Below are 23,977 nucleotides of genomic sequence, written 5' to 3'. Positions count from 1 at the left end.
ATTGGTAATTGTCACAAACTGAAAAATTCTGCCTTGAGGAAGGCAGTACCATTTCTGCCAATTTCTGTTGCTGGACCCTACTGTCATAACAGCATGAACTTACCTTTCCCTGGATGAGCTGTCACCAATTCATCACTCATGCTCCCAGCTGACAAGGTAGCAGATAAAGTAGTGACCTGAAAGAGGTGATATTATTTTCACAGAACAATAAACAGAAGGGTCATACTCTCCTGCGAGATATCTGTGCATCCTTTTCTTCATTATGTAAAGCTTTTATTGCCACCTTTTTAAATTCTCCCAATACAACAAATTTCTACCTCTGCAGACATAAGCAATACAACTCACAGATCTGTCACAGCAACAGTTCCACTGGCAAAGATTTTCTGTGGAAGTTAAGATCCTTTGAGAAACTCAACAACTTGACCAAAGTTGATAGACCAAATAAAAAAAATTAACATATTTTCTCTTTGAAATTTATGGGTGAGACAAAAATTTGGAATCTCAGACATTTACTAGGAGTGTTAGATGGACAATTTTTTATGAACAAATATAACAGTTACTTTATTTATTACTGGAATAACCCATTCACCAAATAAAACAATGTTGCTATGCAACAATATTTATTCAAGCTAAATAGGAAATGTCCAGCAATTTGTTTGTTTGCTAGGCTCTGGAGATCAGATTTTGAATAATCTCAAAATTAGCTTGTTTCCATAATGATAACTCTTTTCAAGAGTGTGATTTCTATTTGTTCATTGCTTCTGCAGTATTCTAATTATCTGACTTTTAAAAATGTTTTGGCTTCTTTTCTTTTCTTTTTCTTTTTTTCTTTCTTTCAGGAAAACAAGCTGCCTTAGAACCATTTATTTTGCTGAACCTTTTGCCAAATACAACAGACAAATATTACACTTATAATGGGTCTCTATCAACTCCTCCCTGCTCAGAAACAGTTGAATGGATTGTGTTCAAAGACACAATTAGTATTTCTGAGAACCAGGTAATTTACGTAATGTATTAAAATTAAAAAATTTTACATGATAACAGAGAAAAGCAGTTGGCATGTATGTGGTAAAAGCTCATGTCATTCATTACCAGCCCAACAACCTGGCATTTCTTTTCTCTAATTTTAATTTTTTCATACAGCAGTCAAGTTAAAAAATTATTTAAGTGTGTTATCTTTTCCTTTTCTCTCTCTCTCTCTCTCTCTCTTTTTACTTCTGGTCCAGAGAAAACAAAATGCTCCCTCAGTATTCCCCTGGCCAACTAGTAGGCAGAGCATGTCCAAAAGCAGAATGATTGAGAAGTTCAAGTAGAGCAAATGAGTAGACATACTGCTGGTACAGACCAGCAAAATTTCATTGTCATCTGAGAGAGCTCATCAGGGAGAGTTTGCCCGGTGCCTTTTTCTCGGGGCTTTTGCCTGTTAGAAGAATGTGGTTAATTTGTTATAACTTTATTTTTGTCACCTCTTCTAGTTAGCTGTATTCTGTGAAGTTCTTACAATGCAGCAGTCTGGCTATGTTATGCTGATGGACTACCTGCAAAACAACTTTCGAGAGCAGCAATATAAGTTCTTTGGGCAAGTGTTTTCCTCGTACACTGGACAAGAAGAAATTCATGAAGCAGGTATTTACTGAATAGTCATTCCTCTCTTCACAGGTTGAAAGACAATTTTCAGTAAAAGATTCACTGAGTATGAAAATACTCATTTTAAATTGTGTAGAAAGTAGTACACTATTATTATTCAGAAATGTATCACTTCAGAGAAAAAAAAACTACCAATCATAAAACATGTCAGATTAAATGGAGTGGAAAATTAAATGCTTGTCTCAACCAAACATTCAGTGAAGATCACATCAGTTCAAGCTTCCTTGCACTGCCCTTTTAACGCATTTCAGACCTAAACAAAGCTGCCTTTTCAGGGATTTCAAGAGGATTTTGTTTTACAAACCCATTTGATTCTTAGTTGTGTAATGTGGATGCTTTTTCAACAGAAGTTGGATTGAAGTCACCAAATTCATTTCATGCAGGCTACTGAGAAAGTGATAAATGAAAAGAATCCCAAAAGCCAGATTCTGGTCTCTTTTTTACCTAAAATTCCAGCAGGGGAATAGATCTCCAGCTTCCCATGAATCCATGAATTGTATTTGGCTGCTTTGAGACTTGAAAAGAAAAAAATAAAAAATAAAAAATCTAGTTGAATATCTCTGACTTCAGACTAGAAGAGACTCAAAAACTTTCTTTCTTGTAGTCTCATTGCTCAGGTTTTCAAAACCTTAATATCAGAGCAGAAGTCTTTCATTAAATTGATACATGACCTCCTGGCTTTTCCCAGGCTCTCAAGAGGGAAATGGGAGTAGTTAGGACCAAAGTACCTAAGTGTTACTATGAGTGTCTAGAAAAGGAAGGGAGCAGCACAGGCAAGATAACAGATGAAAAGGCATTTGAAAAAAGGCAAGAGACACCAGCATGGGAAGGAATCAGTGTGCAGATAATGTGCAAATAATGTGCAGATGACTGTCATCCAGGAATACTGTTGGTCACTGCTGAAAGGAACAAGACAAACATCAAAAGAATGAAAACAAAAGGGAGAAAAGCCTGTCTTCGAAGAACATAGTTGGAAGAACAACACAAAATAAAATAAACAAAATATTGAAGACTCCAAACTTTCAGCTTTAAAAGTTTTATAATATCTTATTAATCTTACAATAGTCTAAGATTTCAGAATCAGATTCGCTCATAGACAAATGAGGAAGGGAGGAAAAAGGATAGCAGAGAAAAGTTTGTAATTTGAGTTTGTATCAGGGGGAAACTTGGTACTTATATTACAAAAAAAAAAAAAAATGCTTGGAGAGTTAATTTAAACACTTACCAAGACACGAATATTTTGATTCAGTCATTTAAAAAAAAAAAAAAAAAAAAAAAGTTTGTTTTTTTTCTGCCTTATTGCTCAGAATTGAGAAGGGAATCATCTTTTCTGGTCTAATGATTTACTTATGCCATCTGGTGGAAATCAGCTGGCATGACTAGTTTCAGTAATGGAAAGAAATGTATGCAACTTGAAAAATTATTTATATTTTTAAATTTGCTATTTCATTACTTCAATTAAAATAATTCAGTATAATGAATAAAATGGTATGTCCAATACAGAGCATGGTGTTTTCAAAGCCCGGTAAGCTATACAATTCAAACTAAATTACAGACTAATACTGCTTCTACTGTTAGCTCACACACACACGCACACAAAATGCTGCATATCTTCCATTAAGTAACTCCGACTAGAGTTCTCAGAACATCCCACCTGCATACAAAGTGGAAGAAATTTGGTTTTCAAAACATTGTGTTTTGAGTGCCCTCCTGTGTTCAAGTGGTGAATTGCAAAGTTAGTTGAAAAATTTTTCTTCTTTTTAAAATGCAGTATCATGGTGTTTGCTTCCTTTAAGAGAGCTCCAAAAAATCTACACCTCTTGCTTTCTTAATTAGTTATAGTTTTTCTTTTAATTGCTTTTTGCTAGATGCTCACAGTTGTTTTTAAACATATTCTTAGATTTGAAAAATATTTCCTCATTTATTCCAAATAGAGAATTACTACAAAATTACTCATACAAAAGTCAAGTTAAAATTTTCTAATAAAAATATATCCATCCTCTAATTTTAATAAACAAAATTTAATTAAATTGTAAACTTTGTGTACTTTGATCAGTAATTTTGACTAGTTTAATAGATGAAATAGGGCAATAAAAATGAGGTAATAAAAGAAGCAATAGAGTGAATAATATTCTTTCTCAACATACATTACAGCACATAGAAAAGGAAATTCAGTACAGTCAAAAAGAAATTCCAAAAGCTAGGGGAGAGGCACAAATTCAGGCTCAGCAACCAAAATGCTTAAAACATGCAGTTTCAATCTTGGCTCTCATTCCAAGATACCTACTTGCTATGGTGTCAAGTTGGGAGCCAAAAATTAGTGAACACTTTTTACAGCCACTTCCATTCATCAGTTCTGTGTCTGACACCAGCACATGGGATGACGAGACCGAGGAAGGCAAACAGTTTCAGCCCAAAAGCAAGCAGCCATGAACAATGCAGCTGTATACTGTTTTGCTTTAATTTTTCATGTATCACAGTCTATTACTCATTCTTCAGTGATCTTGTGCTAAATAATTTACATTTTCTGCTAATTTAGTCACACAGGTTAATGTATCTTGACCTTGCATAATATTTTTAATCTACACACAGGTATTTGGGTGATTTAAATAACAAATGACAGAATCTCAGTACATTTCTAGCAAGCTGGTAATCAGTACATGTATACATCTAGAAATGTATTGGAAGATTCAGCTTACTTGAATAAGATGAAAAATGTATTGGAAGAGAAAAGAAGAGAAAGACTGGAAGACGTGCAATAGTAGCTGCCTAGTCAGATTTTGCCTGGAGAGTAAGGTCCAGGCTCACCAAGAAGGTGTTCATGGGACAGGCCCAGGACTTCACCAAGCTGGGATATCCAGAGCAATGCCCAGAACATAGTAATGGGAGCAGGCTGAAAAAGTCTGGAGAGCATTCCCACTTTGCCAAACCCAAGCTGCCTCATACCTCCTCCTCCCCACTTCTTTCAACATCCTTTGCTACTTATACATGGTTTTCAAGCTAAAGTAAGGCAAAGGATGTTCTCATTGGATGATGGTGTGAAAGGACAAGGGATATAGACCAGATTCAGGCCTTTTGGTTATGTTGCATCCAAAAAACAAACAAACAACCTGTTGGTGCCTCTTACTGCACTTCTACAGTTGATGTTTAAGTGATGAAATATGAAACCATTAATCCAGCTAATCCAATAGGTTCTTTTCCCTCCCAATATGCCTTTTGACTCTTCTATAAAAAGATTAAAACACCCTTGAGAGGTGGGAGAGCTCTTCTAATGCTAATAGGAACTGGATACAAATCTTTCTCAAAATAGAGTATTAAAAAGTGGGGGAAAAGAGGTCTCAGTCCTCAAATTAGCAAGCTTTTGAAAAACTAGTTTTCCAACTCTGTTTCTTTTAATAGTGCATGACACCTCACCTATTTTAGTAGAAAGCAAAAAATGAGGCACTTTAAAGACTTGCACTAATTTTGACAGGAGGTACATCAAGATTTGATTAGAGTAGTTTTTACTGTTTAATAACACACTCCTTCTTTTCTTTCTTTCAGTTTGCAGCTCAGAACCTGAAAATGTCCAGTCTGATCCAAAGAATTATACTAGTCTTCTGGTTACGTGGGAAAGACCTCGGGTTGTGTATGATACCATGATTGAGAAATTTGCTGTCTTTTATCAACAACTGGATGGAGAAGACCAGACTAAGCATGAATTTCTGACAGATGGGTATCAGGACTTGGTAACTGTAAACTCTTCAAGTTTCATACAAAATGGTGATGGCAAAGCTCTTGTTAATTATCTTAAAAGATTAAATGGTAGCTGGGAACTGATTCAGTAAAAAATATATACATATATATCTTTGGCTACATCTTAGAGAAGCTGTACTTCATTCTTTGGCTGCGATGCCACAGAGGTGATTAAACAAACAAACAGAATTCTTTAGACCATAAACAGAGAAAGCGTTTGCAGATTGATGTTCTGATTTACCTGTAGTATCACCAAAATGTTATGACTGTGTCAAACTCAGAGCTTCTTAGCCATAAAACCTAGAGCTCCTTAGACAGTCAATTAATAGTGATCTGTACTTCATTGCTTAGTGATCTGAAAAGAATGACCTACACAAGCAGCTAATGAGAATCAGTACTATCATACTGCTATAAGTTTTAAGTTAGTGGTTTACAGCTTTGTGGTATTTCATGTGTGTGATCTGTTCCTGTCAGTCTCTTCAAAGACTCATAAGCTTATCACAGGTAATGTTGCCTAAACTGATTACCTAAAGTAGTATTCTTCATTACATAAGTATGCAGTTTGGCATCCTCTATTTAAAAATTCACAAGAATTTCTTTTCAAAGTTGCCTGAAAAGTTTTTGTGACAATAAAATGTAAAAATCTTATATTAGAGTCCTAAAAGAAAGGACCTTTATGCTTTGTATGAAAAGTGTGTTATGAAAAAAATATTAACATTTCCACATATGTGATACATCTTTGCAAGTAAATGATTACATGTGGTTTTTCTTTTAGGGGGCTATTCTAAATAACCTGCTGCCCAATACAAGTTATGTTCTTCAGATAGTTGCTGTTTGTTCTAATGGGCTGTATGGGAAACACAGTGACCAAGTCATTGTTGATATGCCTTTAGAGGACCAAGGTAAGTGTTCTTTTGAGCTTAGTGATCACTTCGAGCTGAAAATCTACACTTGGTGAAGTAGTTTGTTTGCAAACCAGTTAAAATGTGCAACTGTCAAAATATGCTAAAATGAAATTTCAAAATCACTGCTGTTAACCTTCAGCTTGTTCTTTGCTACTGATATTTTATCATGATATAATTCCCCATTCCTTGTAAACATTACCTATGAAAGATTGCATGTTAATGTTTTTAACTCTAAAAATATTCTGAAAAACACCTACCTTGTTTCAAATCTCACAAGTGTATTTTTTTTAGGAATATGACATAGAGAAATAAAGCCATGTTTGGTATTATTTCTCTATGGATCAATCGTCCTCCTGACTCCCAAAATCCAACCACATTGCCAAAGTGTTAAGGAAACAAGTAATAGAAACCTAAAGTATGACTTATAAATCCATATCAATTGATTTTGAAATTTGATTACTTATGATTACTTGGAGTTTGATTTCAAAGCACTTGCGGTGATGGAATTCCCTTGCTTCTTAATGTTGCCTCGCAAAAAATCAACAGGCCTAACAAACAAATCTTACTGATTGCACAACCAGATTTACCTCTTCTATGCCTGCTGGTAAATATGAAATAATGTGAAACTATAGCATGGAGCTTGATCTTGTCCTTAATAATTCTTTACATTCTGTGGAAGTTTCAGCATCAGAATTCACCCTGTGAATTAAGAAACCTATAACTGATTATAAGAACAAACAAAACCTTTCCAATCATGTAACAAACCACTTTTTTTTTTTTTTTTTTTTTCAATCTAAGGACCCAGATTCCGGTTGTTTATTTGTAGACTGTGTAAGTTCAGTTTTACACTTAGTTAAGTCTGTTTAGCTACAGCGCAGTCTTTAGCAACGTTGTGGTGTACTTGGGAAACCAGGTTAGCTTTTCATTTTGGGGGAACACTGTTCCTTTGCACCAAGAAGGAAAATGAGTCTTGATGATGTTTTCTGCATGAATAGTGAATTAATAATTGTAATAGGCAATAATGACATTGCCAGAAGGAGGTAGAGGTAGATTCAGGTATAGTACGTATAATATTTCTATAAACATCTACCTTGTCTTTCAAACACAATGTATTAAGAAGAATTTTTGGACTCTTATGCTAATATCTATAAGATTTTTCATATTTCTCTTCAGTCCACAAGAAGGTTCTGACATTTCACTTTTCTGTTTATCTCTTATCTGCCTTTTAGTCCCTGTATCTACCCAATTCCTCTCCAAAATTTGCTTATCCTATGTTTGAAATTTTTTTTCAGAAGAGATTTCATTTACACAGAAGAGATTTCATTTACACAATCCCACATCCATTTCTGCATGGAGCGATAAATAAATAGTTCAGTGTTGTCATTATTAAACAATAGCAAAGTCAACAACTACAGTTGGCACAGTGCTGCCAACACAGCTTCAAAAGCTAAGAAAAACAAAAACCCAGTGTAGGTAATATCCACAGGATAATCCGCCCTACTACTATCATTGTATCCCTGCTGTAGATCTATCAATCAGACCTAGCTGCATACCACCCTGTAATGTGCCATGACTCCCTTTGGAAGGAAATGCAGATGCACAGGCAGGCAGGGAGACAAAATCTGGGACTGGGATTCCAGCACTGCACAGCACACCTGAGGTGCAGGCAAATGTTGCTGGAGACCAAGCCCAGCAAAAGGCTGGTGGGGTGTCTGGCAGTCTGCAGCTGCACAGCAGTGCAGATTTGAGCCCTGCATCATTGCTGTGCTTCTGCTGAGGGCAGCAATGGGTTTGTGTTCATGGCAGTAGAAGGAAAAGTGCCTTGCTTTAGAGATACACTTCACCCTCCAGCATCTCTTCAGAATTTCTCTGACATTTGTCTGATAAGAGATTTTGGTGCAATAAATGTTATATTTAGCAGTTCTGAATGAAGGTCTGATATTCTCCTGCCTATAAAAATAAATTTTTACTCTAATTTATTTTTATTAAAGAAAGAGCAAGTATGGCGCAAGGATTCCAAAGTGGAAAAGTAATGTAAAGATGTATCTATCTGCAGTATGAAAGTATAAACAGGTTAGCGTAACTGGAAAATGTTATTTTTGTGTTTTCTGCCATTTAAACATTTAAATATGTCTCCTTAACGTGAATGTATAAGAATCATAAGAAAATGAATGTATGCAAGCTTTCTTATTCCAAATTTTCTTTTTTTTTTTTTCAAATCAACTAATTATAAAGAGGAGAATTAAACATTACACAAATCAGAACTATATAAACACCTGGTTGTTGGTTGTTGTTGTTGTTGTTTTTTTCAAATTTCAGACAGCTCTGAAAATCTGTAACAGTTTCAGGTCTGCTTAAGGTGTTTCCTTTAATTTGCAAGAGCTTCAAAATTGAGGGAGATTATTTCAGATTAAATTAAGTCTTTCAAGGATATTGTAAGTTAAAAAAAAAAAGAGAGAGAGAGAGAGAGAGAGAGAGAGAGAGAGAGAAAGGGAGGAGTTTATAATTAAAAACAAAATACTAAAATGAATATTCTACATGATTCATAAAAGCTATTACTTTGTGATTCTTCCTAGCTGACACTGACACAAAGTTGACCCCACAACAGTGGTATATCTGAAAGTTTTAAATGAGGAAAGTTCAGGGAAAAATCCTTCCCATATAATTAGTATGATTGATAGGGGTGTGCATTGCTCTACAGATAATTTATAAACACTATCTTAGCTCTGGATATAATTTTAAAATGCAAATAAATAAATAAATGAAAACTTCCATTCATTTCTAATATTAATGTGTATTTACATACTTATTTTTACTAATTATTTACATCTGAATTAACTGCTGTAAATATAGCAAATATTTTCATATTTAATATCACAAATATGAAATAACAGATATGAAAATGTAATATCTTATGAGAAAGATTTGTTCAGAGCTATTGATGATTACAACTATAACATCAAATTGGTTTTGTGATCTGCTTTATAGATCTTGAGGCAAAAGGGGATTTCTTGGAGCTCCTGCTTGTGAATTTATGAAAGAAAAGTTATCTTCACCATGAAGACATGAAATAAAATTGACTCACATAAAGCATAAACTAAAAGTTTCATATTCAAGAATTACTGAGTAAGCCAGTTTAATTAAGGTGAAAACCACTGCAGTCACCTCCAGATCAATTAATCTTCACATTAAAAGTTAAAAAAGCATGAGACATGTGGAAGTATTAGGCGGGCCCTTTTCCGGAAAGAATTCAGCCCTTGGAGTGGCCACTCTTAAAAGGGAAGTTTCAGTACACGAACCTGGTGTTCAGAAAACTCACAATCATTGTTTTAGCCTTCTCCTTCTGAGATGCTTGCAAGGGGAGAGTGTTTCTCATGCCTTCTCCGCACCCTGTGTGTAAACCAAGGTTCTCCTTGCCAGTGCTCTCTAATAGGAATGACCTCTTTTGACTCTCTGTCATCCTCTGTCCCCCCTGTTGATTTCTAAAATCATTTTAATTTGTGGAATCAGGCCTCAGGATCTCTGATATGACATCCCACAGATGATCATATTTGAGACTTCTGCACGTTGTTTTATTCCTAAACTGTTCAGGTGGCAGCATTTCAGCTTGTGATAAAGTGTGTATGCACAGATGATTTTTTTCCAATCTGTTTCCAATTAGTGAAAGCCAGTAGCTGCCGTACCTGATGTAGCTGCCCAGCCTCCATTAAAAGTAAAGTAAATCACATACATAGTGCTTAATCAGCTTTGATGAAAGTCCAACTTTTACTTACCAATTTTTTGTTTGTTATTAGAATTGATTTTGAATATCTGAATGTGTGCTTTGACTCTCTAGATAACATCTGTATAGCTCTGAAAGTTCTGAAGTAGTTTGTAGAATCATTAATACCAGTGGTATTTAATTGCTTTAACTGACACAGGACACAAAAATAATATATCTCTCCTCTCATCATCTTGTGTGGAGGAGACATTGGTTGGGATTTATCAAAAAAAAAAAAAAAATGCTGGGATATTGCTTTTAAATAGATGGCAGCTCATAAGGTCAAATGATGCTTTCTTTGTGAGGGTCTAACTATGATATTTCTTTGTAACTTGTCTTTGTGAGTGATTTATGTCCTAAAAACACTAAGCATATACTCAGTGTTTCACTTGAGGGCACTTTTGTCTAATGTTGTACTGATAACTGTAGACATCTGAAAGCTAATTTAAACAAAAGACACAGGCTTCACATTTTTCTTACTGTGAAATTTATTACATAAGACAGTACAGAAGTTTATGGTGTGTGTGTTATTCTACACTTACAAATCAGAAGTTTTTTAAAGATTTTCATTGAGTTTAAATATAGGGAATGTTTCCTATTCTGTCTTTTTTATCATTTCTTCATCTGTCATTAAAATGCATTATTATATAAAAATACATCTTCAAAACTTTCTAACTAAAGATTTAACTATTTAAAATGTAAGCTCTATAAAAAGCAATATGTGGTTCCAGAATAAATAAACAAATTTGTTTATCAACCTATATTAATGGGTTGTCTTTTCGGGCGGCGATTCTTCTGATTAGTTGGAGGATGTTAGTACATTTCTATAATATGCTCCCAAAACAAAAACTCAGGAACAGGGTTAACAGAGCTTCAGTAAGTTTGTGTCTCTAAGGCTTTTGGCATTTTTATGACCAAGTAAAATTAAAATGCCTTGGTAAAATGGTAGACAATTGAGTGTTGTTAATATATATAGTATATACATATATATATAAAATATTTATGTTTATGTTAATGTCTCTCCATAGAAGCAACAGCAAGAAACTATAGAATCCTGCTTCTGGAATTAGAGGGCACATATCATATTGTATAATCTGGCACAATTAATACGTTTTATTTTTCTGATTGTCTGATTAGAGATCAGCTCAAGACTAGTGACCACAGAATGAATAGGTAGTATTTCTCTGTACTTTTATTTTTCAGAGAAGTCTCTTGAGTTCATAATATATGATATGGGTCTACTGTAGAAAGACTTTTCAAATTAATGTCTTATGATGTTTGATTTCTATCATTGAGAAGCCAGGGAATATCATTATCTCCTCCTCCATCCCTTCCTCCCCTCCGCTCCCCTCCCCACCCTACCCCGGAGCCTCCTAGGCTTCCAGGAGTCAGAGGTAAGATACTTTTTCTCTATATCATTAATAAAAGGTTAATTCATTACCAATTACCAAGCACTTGGTAATATATAAAAAGTTAGTTATTGAAAAACAATTTATGAAACTTTTGTGCAGGTTCAGTCAACGTGTTTTTAAGCTCTAGAATCTACTAATAAAATAGACCTTGTTTGTGTAATAAACTTTATCTAATTTTATGTTGCATATAATATGTGTCTCAGTGTGTTTGGAAATGTAGATATGGACAGACTGCAGACAATACAAATTATGTCTGTCTGACTTTACAGAGATAAGAAGTATAACTATGGTATCTTTATACTAGAGTACTGAGACAACTCCATTTGGGAATGACAGAGGAGATGCAGACAATTCTGTGGGATGTTGTTGTTAGAATCACTTCCCAGGCTGAGAGACTGGCATTTTCACTCAGTGTAAATCAAATTCAGAATCCATGTTAACACTGATAAATAGACAGGGCACTACAACACTGCTTAAGAGAAAGAAGAACTAAAAGAGAAAGAAAGACTAAGAAAGGGAATTGGGTTTTCTGAAGATAAAGGGAGCAGTAGAATGAGTTCACACTGTGGAAAGGGTGTGCGATTTCATCACTCAAGGCCATGCCAGTTTGATTTGAAAGTTTCTTCTACCTGCTTTGAAGCCTCTCTTTCTGACCACTATCACAAACATAATACTGGTTTTGGTCAAAAAGACAGCGAGAAAGAAGGTGAGAGACTACCTCTATTCTTTAGAAGGAAGGATTTTCACATGGATTCTTTCTTGACCCCAGAAGCTTTAGAGTATGTCTTTGAACAGTGCCCAGTACCTGGATGATATCATCCACATCTTTCATGGGATTTGGTACAACTGGGTTCTGTTTCTTACATTGTAGTGGAGACAAGTTTGAAGACCTTAACCACTGGAGCCATGACTGTAATAATGGGTGGGTCTGTTTAGTCTGCCCTGACAGAGGTGGAGGCCAGTGGTGAATATGATGTCATGGCTTGCAATAGTATGTAACTCCAAGCATGAGTGCACAGATGAGGAATTTTCTGTACAAAAATTATAGAACAGATCATTTTACAAGAATATATTTGGAACTTGCTGAGTAAACGTAGAGAAATTCTTTATTCCCAGACTGACTTTTCTCTTTACTGTATTTCAGCATTCAACTGTGGTTTCTCATGGACAACATTCTCATAAACTTAGATGTGTTTCCGCAGTGCATATTCAACATATAATGCAGTATCAAATTAGGGCCAGTCAGGACTATTGTAACTGAAAGCCTCTGGCCTGGATGAGTTCTGTTACCCTTAGCGCTAGGAAGCTATTTGAATTCTTCAAACACAATCTCAATAAATTCAGACTGAATCTCAATAAATTCATTAACTAATCAACTGGGTCCTTGTGGAGTCAATAATTTTGTGAATTTAAAATGTTGGGTGATATGGTTTATATTTTTCTTTTATAGAGGCTGACCTCATTCCTGAACTGAATGAAACTGAAGAATATGAGGTATAATATTCATTTCCTTTTGAAAGAGTATTTCAAAGTAATACACACATTTCAATAAAATGAAATAGATGTTCTGTGAAAATTTACAGACATATGTCACCAACCGAATATATTTTCTGCATTTATGCATACATACATATGTATGCATATAACACCTTCTCTTTCAGCTGTATTTTTCCACAGATGACTTTAGAGATATCTCATTATCTAAACACTTCTGTGGAGCTGGAGATATATGGAGAAGTAAGGGAAATTACAGGATATAGTTGCACGCCTAAGTATTTTTGAAAATGAGACATCAGGTCTTACCTCTGAGTGAAGTCAATGACAAAATTGTTCATTTAGAAGAATCAAAGTTGTAATTCAGTATTAAGCTTTTTAGAGTTGTTTAAAGAGAAATCTGATTTGGTCTTACTTATAACAGGAAAGTCTTGTAATGTGGTAAACTAAAGTAAGGGAGGAAGGCACTTGTGCTCAAGAATAAGATTTGTGTGTGTGCACTATGGGTTGAGTTTAACAGCTATTATTCCAAATCATGAAATTTCAAAATTTTTGGAGGGTCAGTTGCCCTTACTTCTTGAACTCAAGTTAGAGATTAAAGTTTATAGTATAACTATTTCACATAATTTTAGATGTTTTTATGATACCCTTTTCAGACTTTATAAAATAGTGCTTAAGGACGTGGTTTAGTGGTAGACTTGGCAGTTCTAAGTTAATGGTTGGATTTGATGACTCTAGAGGTCTTTTCCAATCTAAATACTTCTATGATTCTATGATCTACATATTTGGTAACTAGATTTCTTGCATCCTAGCAAGGAAAGAGATGTAAATATCACAATTAAATTATTAAAATAGATCAATGCAGATTTTACAACATGGGCCTTCAGTAAGATCTACATTGGTGTCAAGTAATCCCTCGGGAATTTTATTTTACTGTTTCAATTTCTGACCACAGTATTCTCACTGTGTGACAAGTCCCTGTTAGTTAATTGGAGAGATAGTTCGTACATTGGAATGAAATCCAAACCTGACAGTCATGTCTGAGGTCCCCTGTGTGGTGTGAGTGCAGTATATATTCCTAAAACAAAAAAAAGGGACTGCTGTGTGAAACACAACTCTTGTCTTGTCTAGTGGTTAAAGACTGAATAAACTTATTTGTTCAGTCTATTTTATTCAGTCTCTAGTAAGACTGAATAAAAGTTAACTGTCCTATCAGTTGTGTGTCCCAGTTAATAGTTTGCTCATTCATGTTTCATTTGGGGCACCTTACTTCCCAGACCCTTCACTTTGCATTCATCTCCCTGCAGTGCCTTTCTCACTTCAGTGCAGGAATGGGACATCAACTCAGACTAAACTGTAGTGGAAACAGAGGGTTTCTCAGACTGAGAATTGCATCCCAGTCTCCTATTTTCAGTGTTCTCAACATTATGGTCTTGAATAAAAACAGTTGGGAATTACCACCACATCATCAAGCTGTATCTTCAAAAGAAAAACAGTTTTGATTGTATTTGGAGAGCAACTTTTTGCATGGGCAGATTTGCATAGGACAAGAAGGCCTGCTTTTAAACTGAAAGAGGGGAGATTTGAATTAGATATTAGGAGGAATTTCTTTATTATGAAGGCGCTGAGACACTGGAACAGGTTGCCCAGAGAAGTTGTGGATGCCCCATTCATGGAGGTGCTCAAAGCCAGGTTGGATGGGGCTTTGGACAGCCTGGTCTAGTGGGTGGCATCCCTGCCCTTGGCAGGGGGGTTGAAACTATCCTATAAAGGATCCTATAAAGGATCCTATAAAGGATCTTTCAGGTCCTTTTCAACCCAAGCCATTCTCTGATTCTATTATTCTGTTCTGCGAGAGTTTATGTCCTGATGGTGTCTATTAGCCATAAGTGTGTCTATCAAGTCAATGGAAAGAGTTGTGGTCCTTGTACAGAGCTGTGCTGCACATTTTGCAGTGTTGTGTGTTTGGTCAAGCTGTGCTTGCTCAAAACAGAATTCCCTCCTGAGCAATTTAGATGAATGTCCTCTACAGTTTTGGATATGGGTCAGGGGAAGTTGGGGACAAAGACAGGATTTGAACTTTGGTCCTCAAGGACCACCTAGATCCTGATTACATTATTTATTTATTTATTTATTGGATCTGGTCTTAAAAGTCAAAACCCTGATGTAGACTTTTTACAAGATATCATTATTTGTGTTCAGCAAACAAAGGATCATAGCAAGGACTAGATAGAGTCACTCACAAGACTTGTGAAACTTTTACACAATAAACTTTTGCGTCCTGGTCTAGGAAACTATGATGATCCATCAGATTTAAAGACAGGCCATAAGTATATTCTGTTATTAGGACAGTTTAATCAATAAATAGAATATTAATGCAAATCTCCAGGATATTCTGATAGCAAAATCCTTTTTCATTGACGTGCACTGCATGTACAATTGCATTTTATTAGAAAGGTGTAGAACTTTCTGAGTAATAAATATAAATAAATGTGTTTTTTATCTCTCAGAATAAAAGTAACACAACATGTCAGAAGATGTGCACAGGATTTTTTTATTTGTCTTTCAAATAAATAATATTTTCAAGTGAAGAGGATACCTAATCTTACAACTATATGTTTTGATTTAAGATCAGCAATCTTCTGAAAGGTTGTCAGTTGTTTTGCACCTTTTGTTTTTATGGAGCCAGAGAAATATATTATTGAAGCTTTGGCTTTTGTTTGTGTACAGTGTCTATAAACACTTAATTGTCTTCGGCTATGATATTTTTTCAAAGGATGAAGTTGATGAAAAGGAAACAGAGGTGGATGAAGAAAATGCAATGATTCCTAGCACTGACAGTGCAATAAACCAAATAAGGAGGAAAGATTTCCAGGTGACTACATCCAGCTACAGTCAAGAAAGCATGGGAACTAAACCTAATGATGTTAAAAGAAATAGATACTTAACAAGAGAAGAAGAATTGAATGGTAAGGATGATGTTTTCAAAGCAGTTTATTATCCTACTTCTCCACCTGTTAGTGAAATTTCTGAAGAAGAGGAAGATCCTTTTTTGGAATCCCGAACAATTACTGGAGTTCCTCCTCAACTCATTGACTCCACCAAAGGCATAGAAGAAGAATACATATACCTTTCTTCAGGCACTGAACCAACCAGAATAACAACTACTGGCCATAGCAATGAAGATTTCTTATTGCCTCCTTTTAAACATGATCAGGAATCTGATGACTTTTGGAGTTCCCTTCTTACCACTTCTTCAGCACAGACGGTTAGAGAGGAGACTTCCCAAGAAGACATCCTTCCTTCAGGAAGCCCAGATATAAGCATGCAGGATGTTCTTTCCCAGGGCTCCATTAAATACATTTCAGAAGGTGTAGCACCCTCAAGCTCTGATGAACCTCCAAAGCATACATCTTCTGCTGATGGAAATACATGGTTTCGTAACACTACAGATCTAACAACTCAGTCTGTTGGTACATCGGATAGCAGGCAATTGTCTCAGACCAGTTACACTGAGGCTTATGTAGAGGGATTAAAGCCAGCTACAGTGCCCTATTCAAGCAGCCCAGTGATTTCACAAGACACTTCAGATGCGGATTTAGAATTGCCACATTATCCTACCTTTGCTTTCTCCTCTGCTGAATTATCACCTCACTCTGTCTCTTCAAGCTCTGGAGAATATGGTTCTGCTTCTGCTGCCAGTGAGGTACTCTCTCAGACAACTCAGCCAGTCTATAATGGTGAGATACCTCTTCAACCTTCCTACAGTAGTGAAGTGTTTCCTCTAGTCACCCCTTTATTGTTTGACTCTCAGATGCTCGACACTACCCCTGCTACATCAGATAGTGATGTGACCTTGCATGCTACACCTGTATTTCCCAGTGTTGATGTGTCATTTGAACCCACCCTGTCTTCCTATGATGATGTACCTTTGCTTACATTTTCCTCTGCTTCCTCCAGTAGTAAAATGTTTCACCGTCTGTACACAGTTTCTCGAATGTTTCCACAAAGTGCTACTCCAGCCGTTGCAAGTGATAAGGTGTCCCTGCATGCTTCTTTGACATTGGCAGAGGGTGATACATTAATGCGGCCAAGCCTTGCTCAATATTCTGATGTGGTGTCACATCAGACTACTCATGCTGCTTCAGAGACACTGATATTTGGTCATAATAGAACTCACATATTTTCTGAAGTCGAACCATCCAGCAGTGATTTAAATGTGCATGTACTATCTACAATGTCTGAACTTCCTTATGCTTTGTCTAGTAATGTGGGCTCCCTCCAAAGCTTTACTGTTTCTTATGACTCTGCAGAATTTGTGCATAATTCTGTTGACATATTTCGTCAGGATCGTTTATTTAGCAGCTATAACAATGTACTGGTGCATAAACCTTCCTCTGTAATATCACAAGCTGATACTTTGCTGCAGCCTACACGCTCTCTGTCTAGTGATCTGGATTGGTCTGAAGCATACTCTGGTAGTGAGTCCCTTTTGCCTGATACAGACACTTTGACCATACTTAACGTTTCTTCCTCTGATTCTGTAGATGAAATTACATATGAATCATCTGGGTTTAGTGATGTTAATAAGATGCTTCAAAAAGGTGATGTTGTGTATGGAGATGAGAAAGAACTGCAAATTTCTTCTTCTTTAAGAGAAATGGCTTCCAATGCTGAAAGTAAAGTGATACCTGAACCTTCTACATCTGTTTTTAATAATGATATAATTAAGCAGAATACGTCTCTGCAAGAAAGTCCACTTCCTGTTTCTAGCACAAAGGGAATCCTTCCAGTCTCTTTTGCTATTCCCACTACTAAGGTATTTGATCACGATATTAGTAAACTTACAGAAAATCACCTTTCTGTTCAGCCTTTGCATGTTACATCTTCAGCCTCTGATGACACTTTGCTTAAACCTGTGCTTAGTGCAATCTCAGAACAAGCTATCTCTGCCCATGCTTATAGCAAAATGTTATCCTCAACTCAGCCGTACTTTTATGAGGCCTCAGCTACATTAAATAACGAAGCTTTACTGCAATCCTCCTTCCAAACTTCTGGCGATGGCACTCTGTTTAACACAGCTGCAGTTGTGCCTAGTGATCCGATATTGGCTGAAAGCTCCAGGGTTTATAAAGATAGTTCTACATTTGACCAAATATTGCATCAAATGGCACCAGGTTCTGCTACAAACGAAACTATGTTGCCTTCTACATCTGCACCTTCTGTTGCTGATATGTTGTCCAACACTTTTAGTAAGCCCACAGCGTCACTTCAAAGTTTATCTTATGCAAGTGAGGAATATGTTCCATCCAGCTTGTTTAACAGTGAAGATGTTCAGCAGGTTATGCCTTCATTGTACAGTAGTGATGTTTCGTTCCAGCTGACCAGTTTAGAAAATGCCTTTCCCCCCCAAGCAGCAAATGCAGTAACAACTCCCTTCCTAACTGCTGATACATTACCAAATGTAGCTACTACTCCAGACAGACATGTCTCTTCAAGTACTTTTGAACAAAGTGAGGCTGCCAGTGTCTCTTCAAGTTCTTCACTTGGTTTTGATCCTGTTCAAATGCCTGCAGTGGTTTCTGATTCTGATGTGTCTGTTCATCACACCTTTCCTTTACCAAACGTACAAATTTCTGTTATGGCTGTTCCTCCCAAAAGTGAGAACCCTGTAACTTTGAATAAGTTGCTGGTTCCTTCTAGAGAATCATCTGGGTTGTCTCCCAGTATCACGTCCAGTACTGATATGTGGCCTTCTGTAGTTGAGGATGACTACGATGAATATGATGATGGCTTCCCCATAAGTAACTGTATATCATGCACTTCCCATAGAGAAGCTCAGGATATGGTAGTAGAGGAACAAAATGGAGAGGTAAACAATAACAAGGACCAGAGCAACCAAATTATAAGCTCACATTCTGAGAAACCTGAAGAAGAAGAGAAAATTTCAACTGCTGCATCAGACAGTCATATAAACCATGCCATGGACAGACATAATTACACATCTGTACCAACTTTGCCAGCAAGTGTGATATCCAAGAAGCACAACAACCCTACAGTTTTGGAGAAGAGTATTCAAACTGCTAGTATCCCATTGCAAAACACATCAGAGTCTAAGTCTTGGGCTGTTTTTACAAGTGATGAAGAAAGTGGTTCTGGCCAAGGTACCTCAGATAGCCTTAATGATAATGAAACATCAACAGATTTCAGTTTTCCTGACCTTAACGAGAGAGAAACGGAAGGGGCAGTTGAAGCAGGTAACTCAGAATTAACTCCTGGATCATCACAGTCATCAGCCTCATCTGTAACTAGTGATCACTCATCAGTATTCAACATCTCTGAGGCAGGTTAGTTATGGATAAGTAATGCATACCATGGAAAGCTGCAAGGGGATACTTTTGTGCTGTAGAGAATGAGAAATACATATAATAAAAGGAGAACAGGGCCAATGGGTGTGATTAAGGAAGAACTGGGGAACAGGGGGGTGCATGCTGAGCTGGCTAGCTAGCAAGTGCTATTTCTGGCTACTTAAAACAGCAACTGAACTACTCTTCAGAAGCGAGATTCCTGTTCTGCTTTTGAATAGACGTGTACCATCAGCAGCAGTTGGGTGATGCAGTTAAAAAACAAATTTGTTTCAATGTTAATGATTTAATTTTAGTTTTAAGGTAGTAAAGGGATGTAAATTTCTTATACAAAGACAAGTGGTGCCCATAAAAAAAAAAGAGGAAACAATACCTTTCCCAGAAGAAACTTATCTCTGAGGTTCTGTTTTTAAATTATGACAGCACATTTTTGTCCTTGTGTTTTATTTTTTATTTTCAAATGTGTATTGAGCAAGGAAGAATATGTTTCAGTATGATTCTGATAGATCTTAACTCAAAAACATTCATTTTTATTCTGCATATGCCAACTTCAAATTTCAGTAAGATTTAGACTTTTTGTGTCAGTTTTGTGCAATTTCAAAACAATAGAGACAGGTTCTTCTGTACTTTTTTTTATACATTTAGTGTTATTTTCCTAATTAGGAGTTCCTAACTGAAGTCAGTGCGAGTTTTTGTGAACTGTGTCTGATAAGATCAGAAGGCAAAACTACACCTCACATAGATAAGAACTGCATTAATACAAAGCATTTCCTGTATTATTAAAAATGTGTTGTTGAAAACTTGATCTATTCAGACACATAATTTGTATTGCCCCTTGCTAGAGTGCTGAAAATGTGAGAGTAAAATCAGAAAAAAAATGTCTATGATTTGAGGGGGGGGAAGGAGGAGGAAAAAACAAACAAACAAACAAACAAACAAAAAACCTTTTATTTTAGAAAATAAATTCAATAAATTGAACTTAAGCATTTGTAGCATAAGCATTCATAGCATCTGTAGAGGGCAGTATCATCCAGCTAAATCCACCAAGAAATGGGCTCTGCAAAGCATATGAAATGTTAGGCCCAGTCCTACAAATATGCAGCAAAATCATGAGACGATACCACTCATGAACAAGAGAATACTAATACAAAAAGGTGGCAAATTGACACTCTGTATAGTTGGGGCTAATATAATATGAAAAAGAGAAAGTAAGAAAAAAAAATGAAATAACATTAAAAATATGCTGAAATTATTATTAGTCCTAACAAGGTAGGCATCATAAAACTGAATCAATAAGTGGAAGGGTGGAAGGTGTCATTCAGTAGGTAAGTGGTTACCACATGGATCAAATACTTTTTTTTTATTATATCAGCAAAAGAACATTAATATTTCAAAAGCTCTATTGCAAATACAAATGAATGTTACCATAGGAGATTTATAGTTTACGTAATGGGTGTCATTGTTAATTAACAATGAGCTTGAACTATTACTAAGAGTAATGAAAAAAAGACTACATAAGAATAGAATAGTAGTACAATAGCCTTAAATTTTGTTTTCTAAATATTATTGAAAGAAACCATACAGTATTTTTTCATGTACATATTTTTTTCTAACAAATTATGCCACTATGGTCTTTTCAAACCTGAAAAATAAATGTGTGCATGTCTAACATGGTCTCTAGTAAATCAAATATACCTGAGAGGTTTTGTACACATTACAGTGAATTCAGCAAAAAATAATGAATTATCTTGTTTTGACTATTACAGCAAAACTGTCATTTAAATTTTTCCCACTCTGTAGTTGACTTTTATTCACGCTTCTTCAGAACTAGGGCTTTATCCATGAGACCACTGTGGCTTTCTAAACTTTTCAACATCAATTGAAAAAACATAAGATTAATTAATTTGAAAAATAATGTGTATAATCCAAGCACGTTAGGGAGCATATTAGGGAGCAAGAAATCTGCTACAGACGAGACTGCCTTTTCAGCCACCGTCATTGGAGTGATGGCCAAATGGGCAAGAAGCTCCTTGTTGCAGGAAATTGCCGCTCTTCATTCCACATAGGAGAATAGGAATTCCGCATAGGAGGACAGATTTTGTCATGCAGTTTGAAGGAACCCTGCCCTCACACAGATGAGGCTGGGTCTCACCCTATGAATTACTCCAGAATGGGATAAGCAAGTGTGAATGCTTCAGAGGGGTTGTATCCTGATCTTTCATGCATACATTTAGTTTCCACTGAAATCAATAGAAAATGCTGATTTTAGTCTACTCACCAGAAACTGGAGGACAAACTTTCAGAAGCAACTTTTGCCTGCAATCACTTTACACATTGAGGATTTAAAAAGTAGTGAATAATTTAAATGTTTGAGCACTTTGAACTAAAACCAAGGAGATACCTGCAAGATTGAAGCCTAGACATCTTTGTATAGAAAGCTACAAAATTCAAGAAAACACAAGCCAAGTGCTGCCTGGAAATTTGGACTGTGTGAAGCTGTTTTTTGACATCCTCTTTAGGACGTAGGCTTTTTTGTTGGTATTTTTTTCATATCTAACTCCATTCTGTTCTCCCCTTTGTTTGAAAGTTTTTCATTCATGTAGAATTGGTCTTGAAATCCCAGTAGAGGGCAGCTGATTTGTAGACAGCAAAATTCTGCTCCCATACAGAACATTCACTGTATTAGGACTGCTCACAAAAGCAGAAAGCATGTAATTGTCTTAGAAAATCTAGAAAATTAGTTTAATTCTAAAAAGCATGAAAGCCATTATTTCTGTGTTTTAACTCACATAATCATCACAGATCACGGTAAGCTGCACAGAATCAGTTATTTTCTGTCTAAATTAAGTGCTTACTTATAAAGGGATGACCATAGTAAAGCCTACAGGATTGGTCTCATCCACCTTTATGGTCTCTTATTTTAATTAGCTTATAAAATACATAATTTTAACCTAAATGCAGATTCCTTGTCCAAATATTTTGGTCTTCCAACTTTACAAGACTGACAGATACATGAAATCTAGACAATATCTAAACAATAATTGGATTCCCTGTAAAGATGGAGGTAGGAAATTTAATTCTTGTTGCAGTAGAAGAATACTGCAATTGAATTCAAAGGAAGTAGGATTTTTTTAATGTGTCTATAAGGCAGGTTACTAAATGGACATCGTATTAAAATACAGGAGTCTTAAGTGCAATAAAGAAATCATGTAAAGATTTTCTATTGTAAAAAATAAAAATAAAAAATCACATTTCATTATTAGTCAAAGAGAAATGATTTTCAGTATATGAGTAACAGATTAATACCAAAGTGTTCTTTATATATTCAGATCCCTTAACTCATTTGACTTTCAGCTAATAAACAGATGAAAATAAAAAACTTTCTTCTCCTATATTTTAACAACCATCTGCTATTTTTACAAAGAGAAGTCTCCACTGCTGGAAGGCTGAGTCACAAAAGCTTGAACACTTTGCTTTGCCCTCTGTCTGCTTATTTTCTGTAAGCTGGTTTGCAAATGTATACATTATCAGCGGTGCATAGTAAAAAAAAAATAAAAATAAAAAAAAAAATAAGAAGAGGTAAGTGATATTAAGTAGGCTCATTATAAGACACATTCACTCATGCTGTGCATTTTTCATAATTTAAACATGAACTGTTTCAATTTTCTCTGACTGCAGAGGCAAGTAATAGTAGCCATGAGTCTCGTATCGGTCTAGCTGAGAGTCTGGAATCAGAGAAGAAGACAGTTATACCACTTGTGGTCGTATCAGCCCTGACTTTTATCTGTCTAGTGATTCTTGTGGGTATTCTCATATACTGGAGGTAAGTTTTTTGTTGATGTTGTTTTGTTGCTTTACTTTTTTTCCAGTTCTAAAGAGCTCTGATTTGAAAACTGCAATTGACATTACTGAGCTGCTTTACTGGAGGGAGACTGGATCTTGTCTCTCTGTGTCTTTGTATTACTCCCAAAGTGAGCAATGAATAGAGCTGCAGTGACATAAAGTAACAAGGTGATTTCTTTCCAAAATGCTCAGTTACAATTCTTTCTGGTTGCAGAGTGTTAAACCATTGCAAATACTTTATTTTTATTGTATAACTGTTAAAAAAAAAAAAAAAAAAAAAAGAAAAGAAAAGGTAGTTATCAATTTAAGACAAGAATTTATGGTCCTCAACAGGACCATATGAATAAGTATTTGATAAAGGAATGTAGGAGCATACTGTGGCTGGCATTGTATGCAAGATAGAAATGGGATAGCTTGTAAATATTTTAAAATCATTTCCTGGGTAGCTTTTATCATGTTCAGTAATTCAAGATGTTTCCTATGTGCACATTTGCTCAGGTTCCCTCATTGATATGTTTCTCTGTGACTTGATAAATTGATAATAAGAAAAAAACAGATAAGCTAAAGAGAAGTGATAGATATACAAGAAATACAGAAAAGATAACAACTGAGGGCAAAAGACTGTGTCTATTCTGTGAAACAAGGTGGACCAGAATTTTTCTCCAGTCCTGTGGCCAACTGGCATGGCACAGGTCACTTCGGTACAGGCAAAGTCTCTTCTTTCACTGGGGAAAAAATGAGGTGGATGCATTCAGATCACCTACCAGGGATGGTCCCTGGGTCTAACCTGTCTCTGTGTCAAGCATTGTGTGCAAT

The 23,977-nt window shown here is 35.8% G+C and overlaps 1 protein-coding gene across 6 annotated transcripts in view; it reads left to right on the top strand.

Moving 5' to 3' along the window:
* Nucleotides 1-23,977, top strand: part of PTPRZ1 (protein tyrosine phosphatase receptor type Z1) — a 138,315-nt gene that overhangs the window by 85,377 nt on the left and 28,961 nt on the right. For 4 of the 6 annotated variants that reach the window (XM_038184362.2, XM_038184344.2, XM_038184354.2 and 1 more), the window contains exons 7-13: nt 840-997; nt 1,476-1,626; nt 5,191-5,375; nt 6,158-6,284; nt 12,910-12,953; nt 15,730-19,300; nt 22,997-23,141. In XM_038184362.2, the coding sequence (XP_038040290.1) occupies nt 840-997; nt 1,476-1,626; nt 5,191-5,375; nt 6,158-6,284; nt 12,910-12,953; nt 15,730-19,300; nt 22,997-23,141 (4,381 nt within the window). The remainder of the gene's footprint in view (nt 1-839; nt 998-1,475; nt 1,627-5,190; nt 5,376-6,157; nt 6,285-12,909; nt 12,954-15,729; nt 19,301-22,996; nt 23,142-23,977) is intronic. The other 2 variants (XM_038184355.2, XM_038184369.2) reach the window with 2 other exon arrangements.

This window comes from Anas platyrhynchos, chromosome 1, assembly GCF_047663525.1.
Source record: "Anas platyrhynchos isolate ZD024472 breed Pekin duck chromosome 1, IASCAAS_PekinDuck_T2T, whole genome shotgun sequence".
Lineage (NCBI taxonomy): Eukaryota > Metazoa > Chordata > Aves > Anseriformes > Anatidae > Anas > Anas platyrhynchos.
The sequence above is the reverse complement of the archived record's forward strand: the minus strand, read 5'-3'. Positions and strand labels throughout refer to the sequence as shown.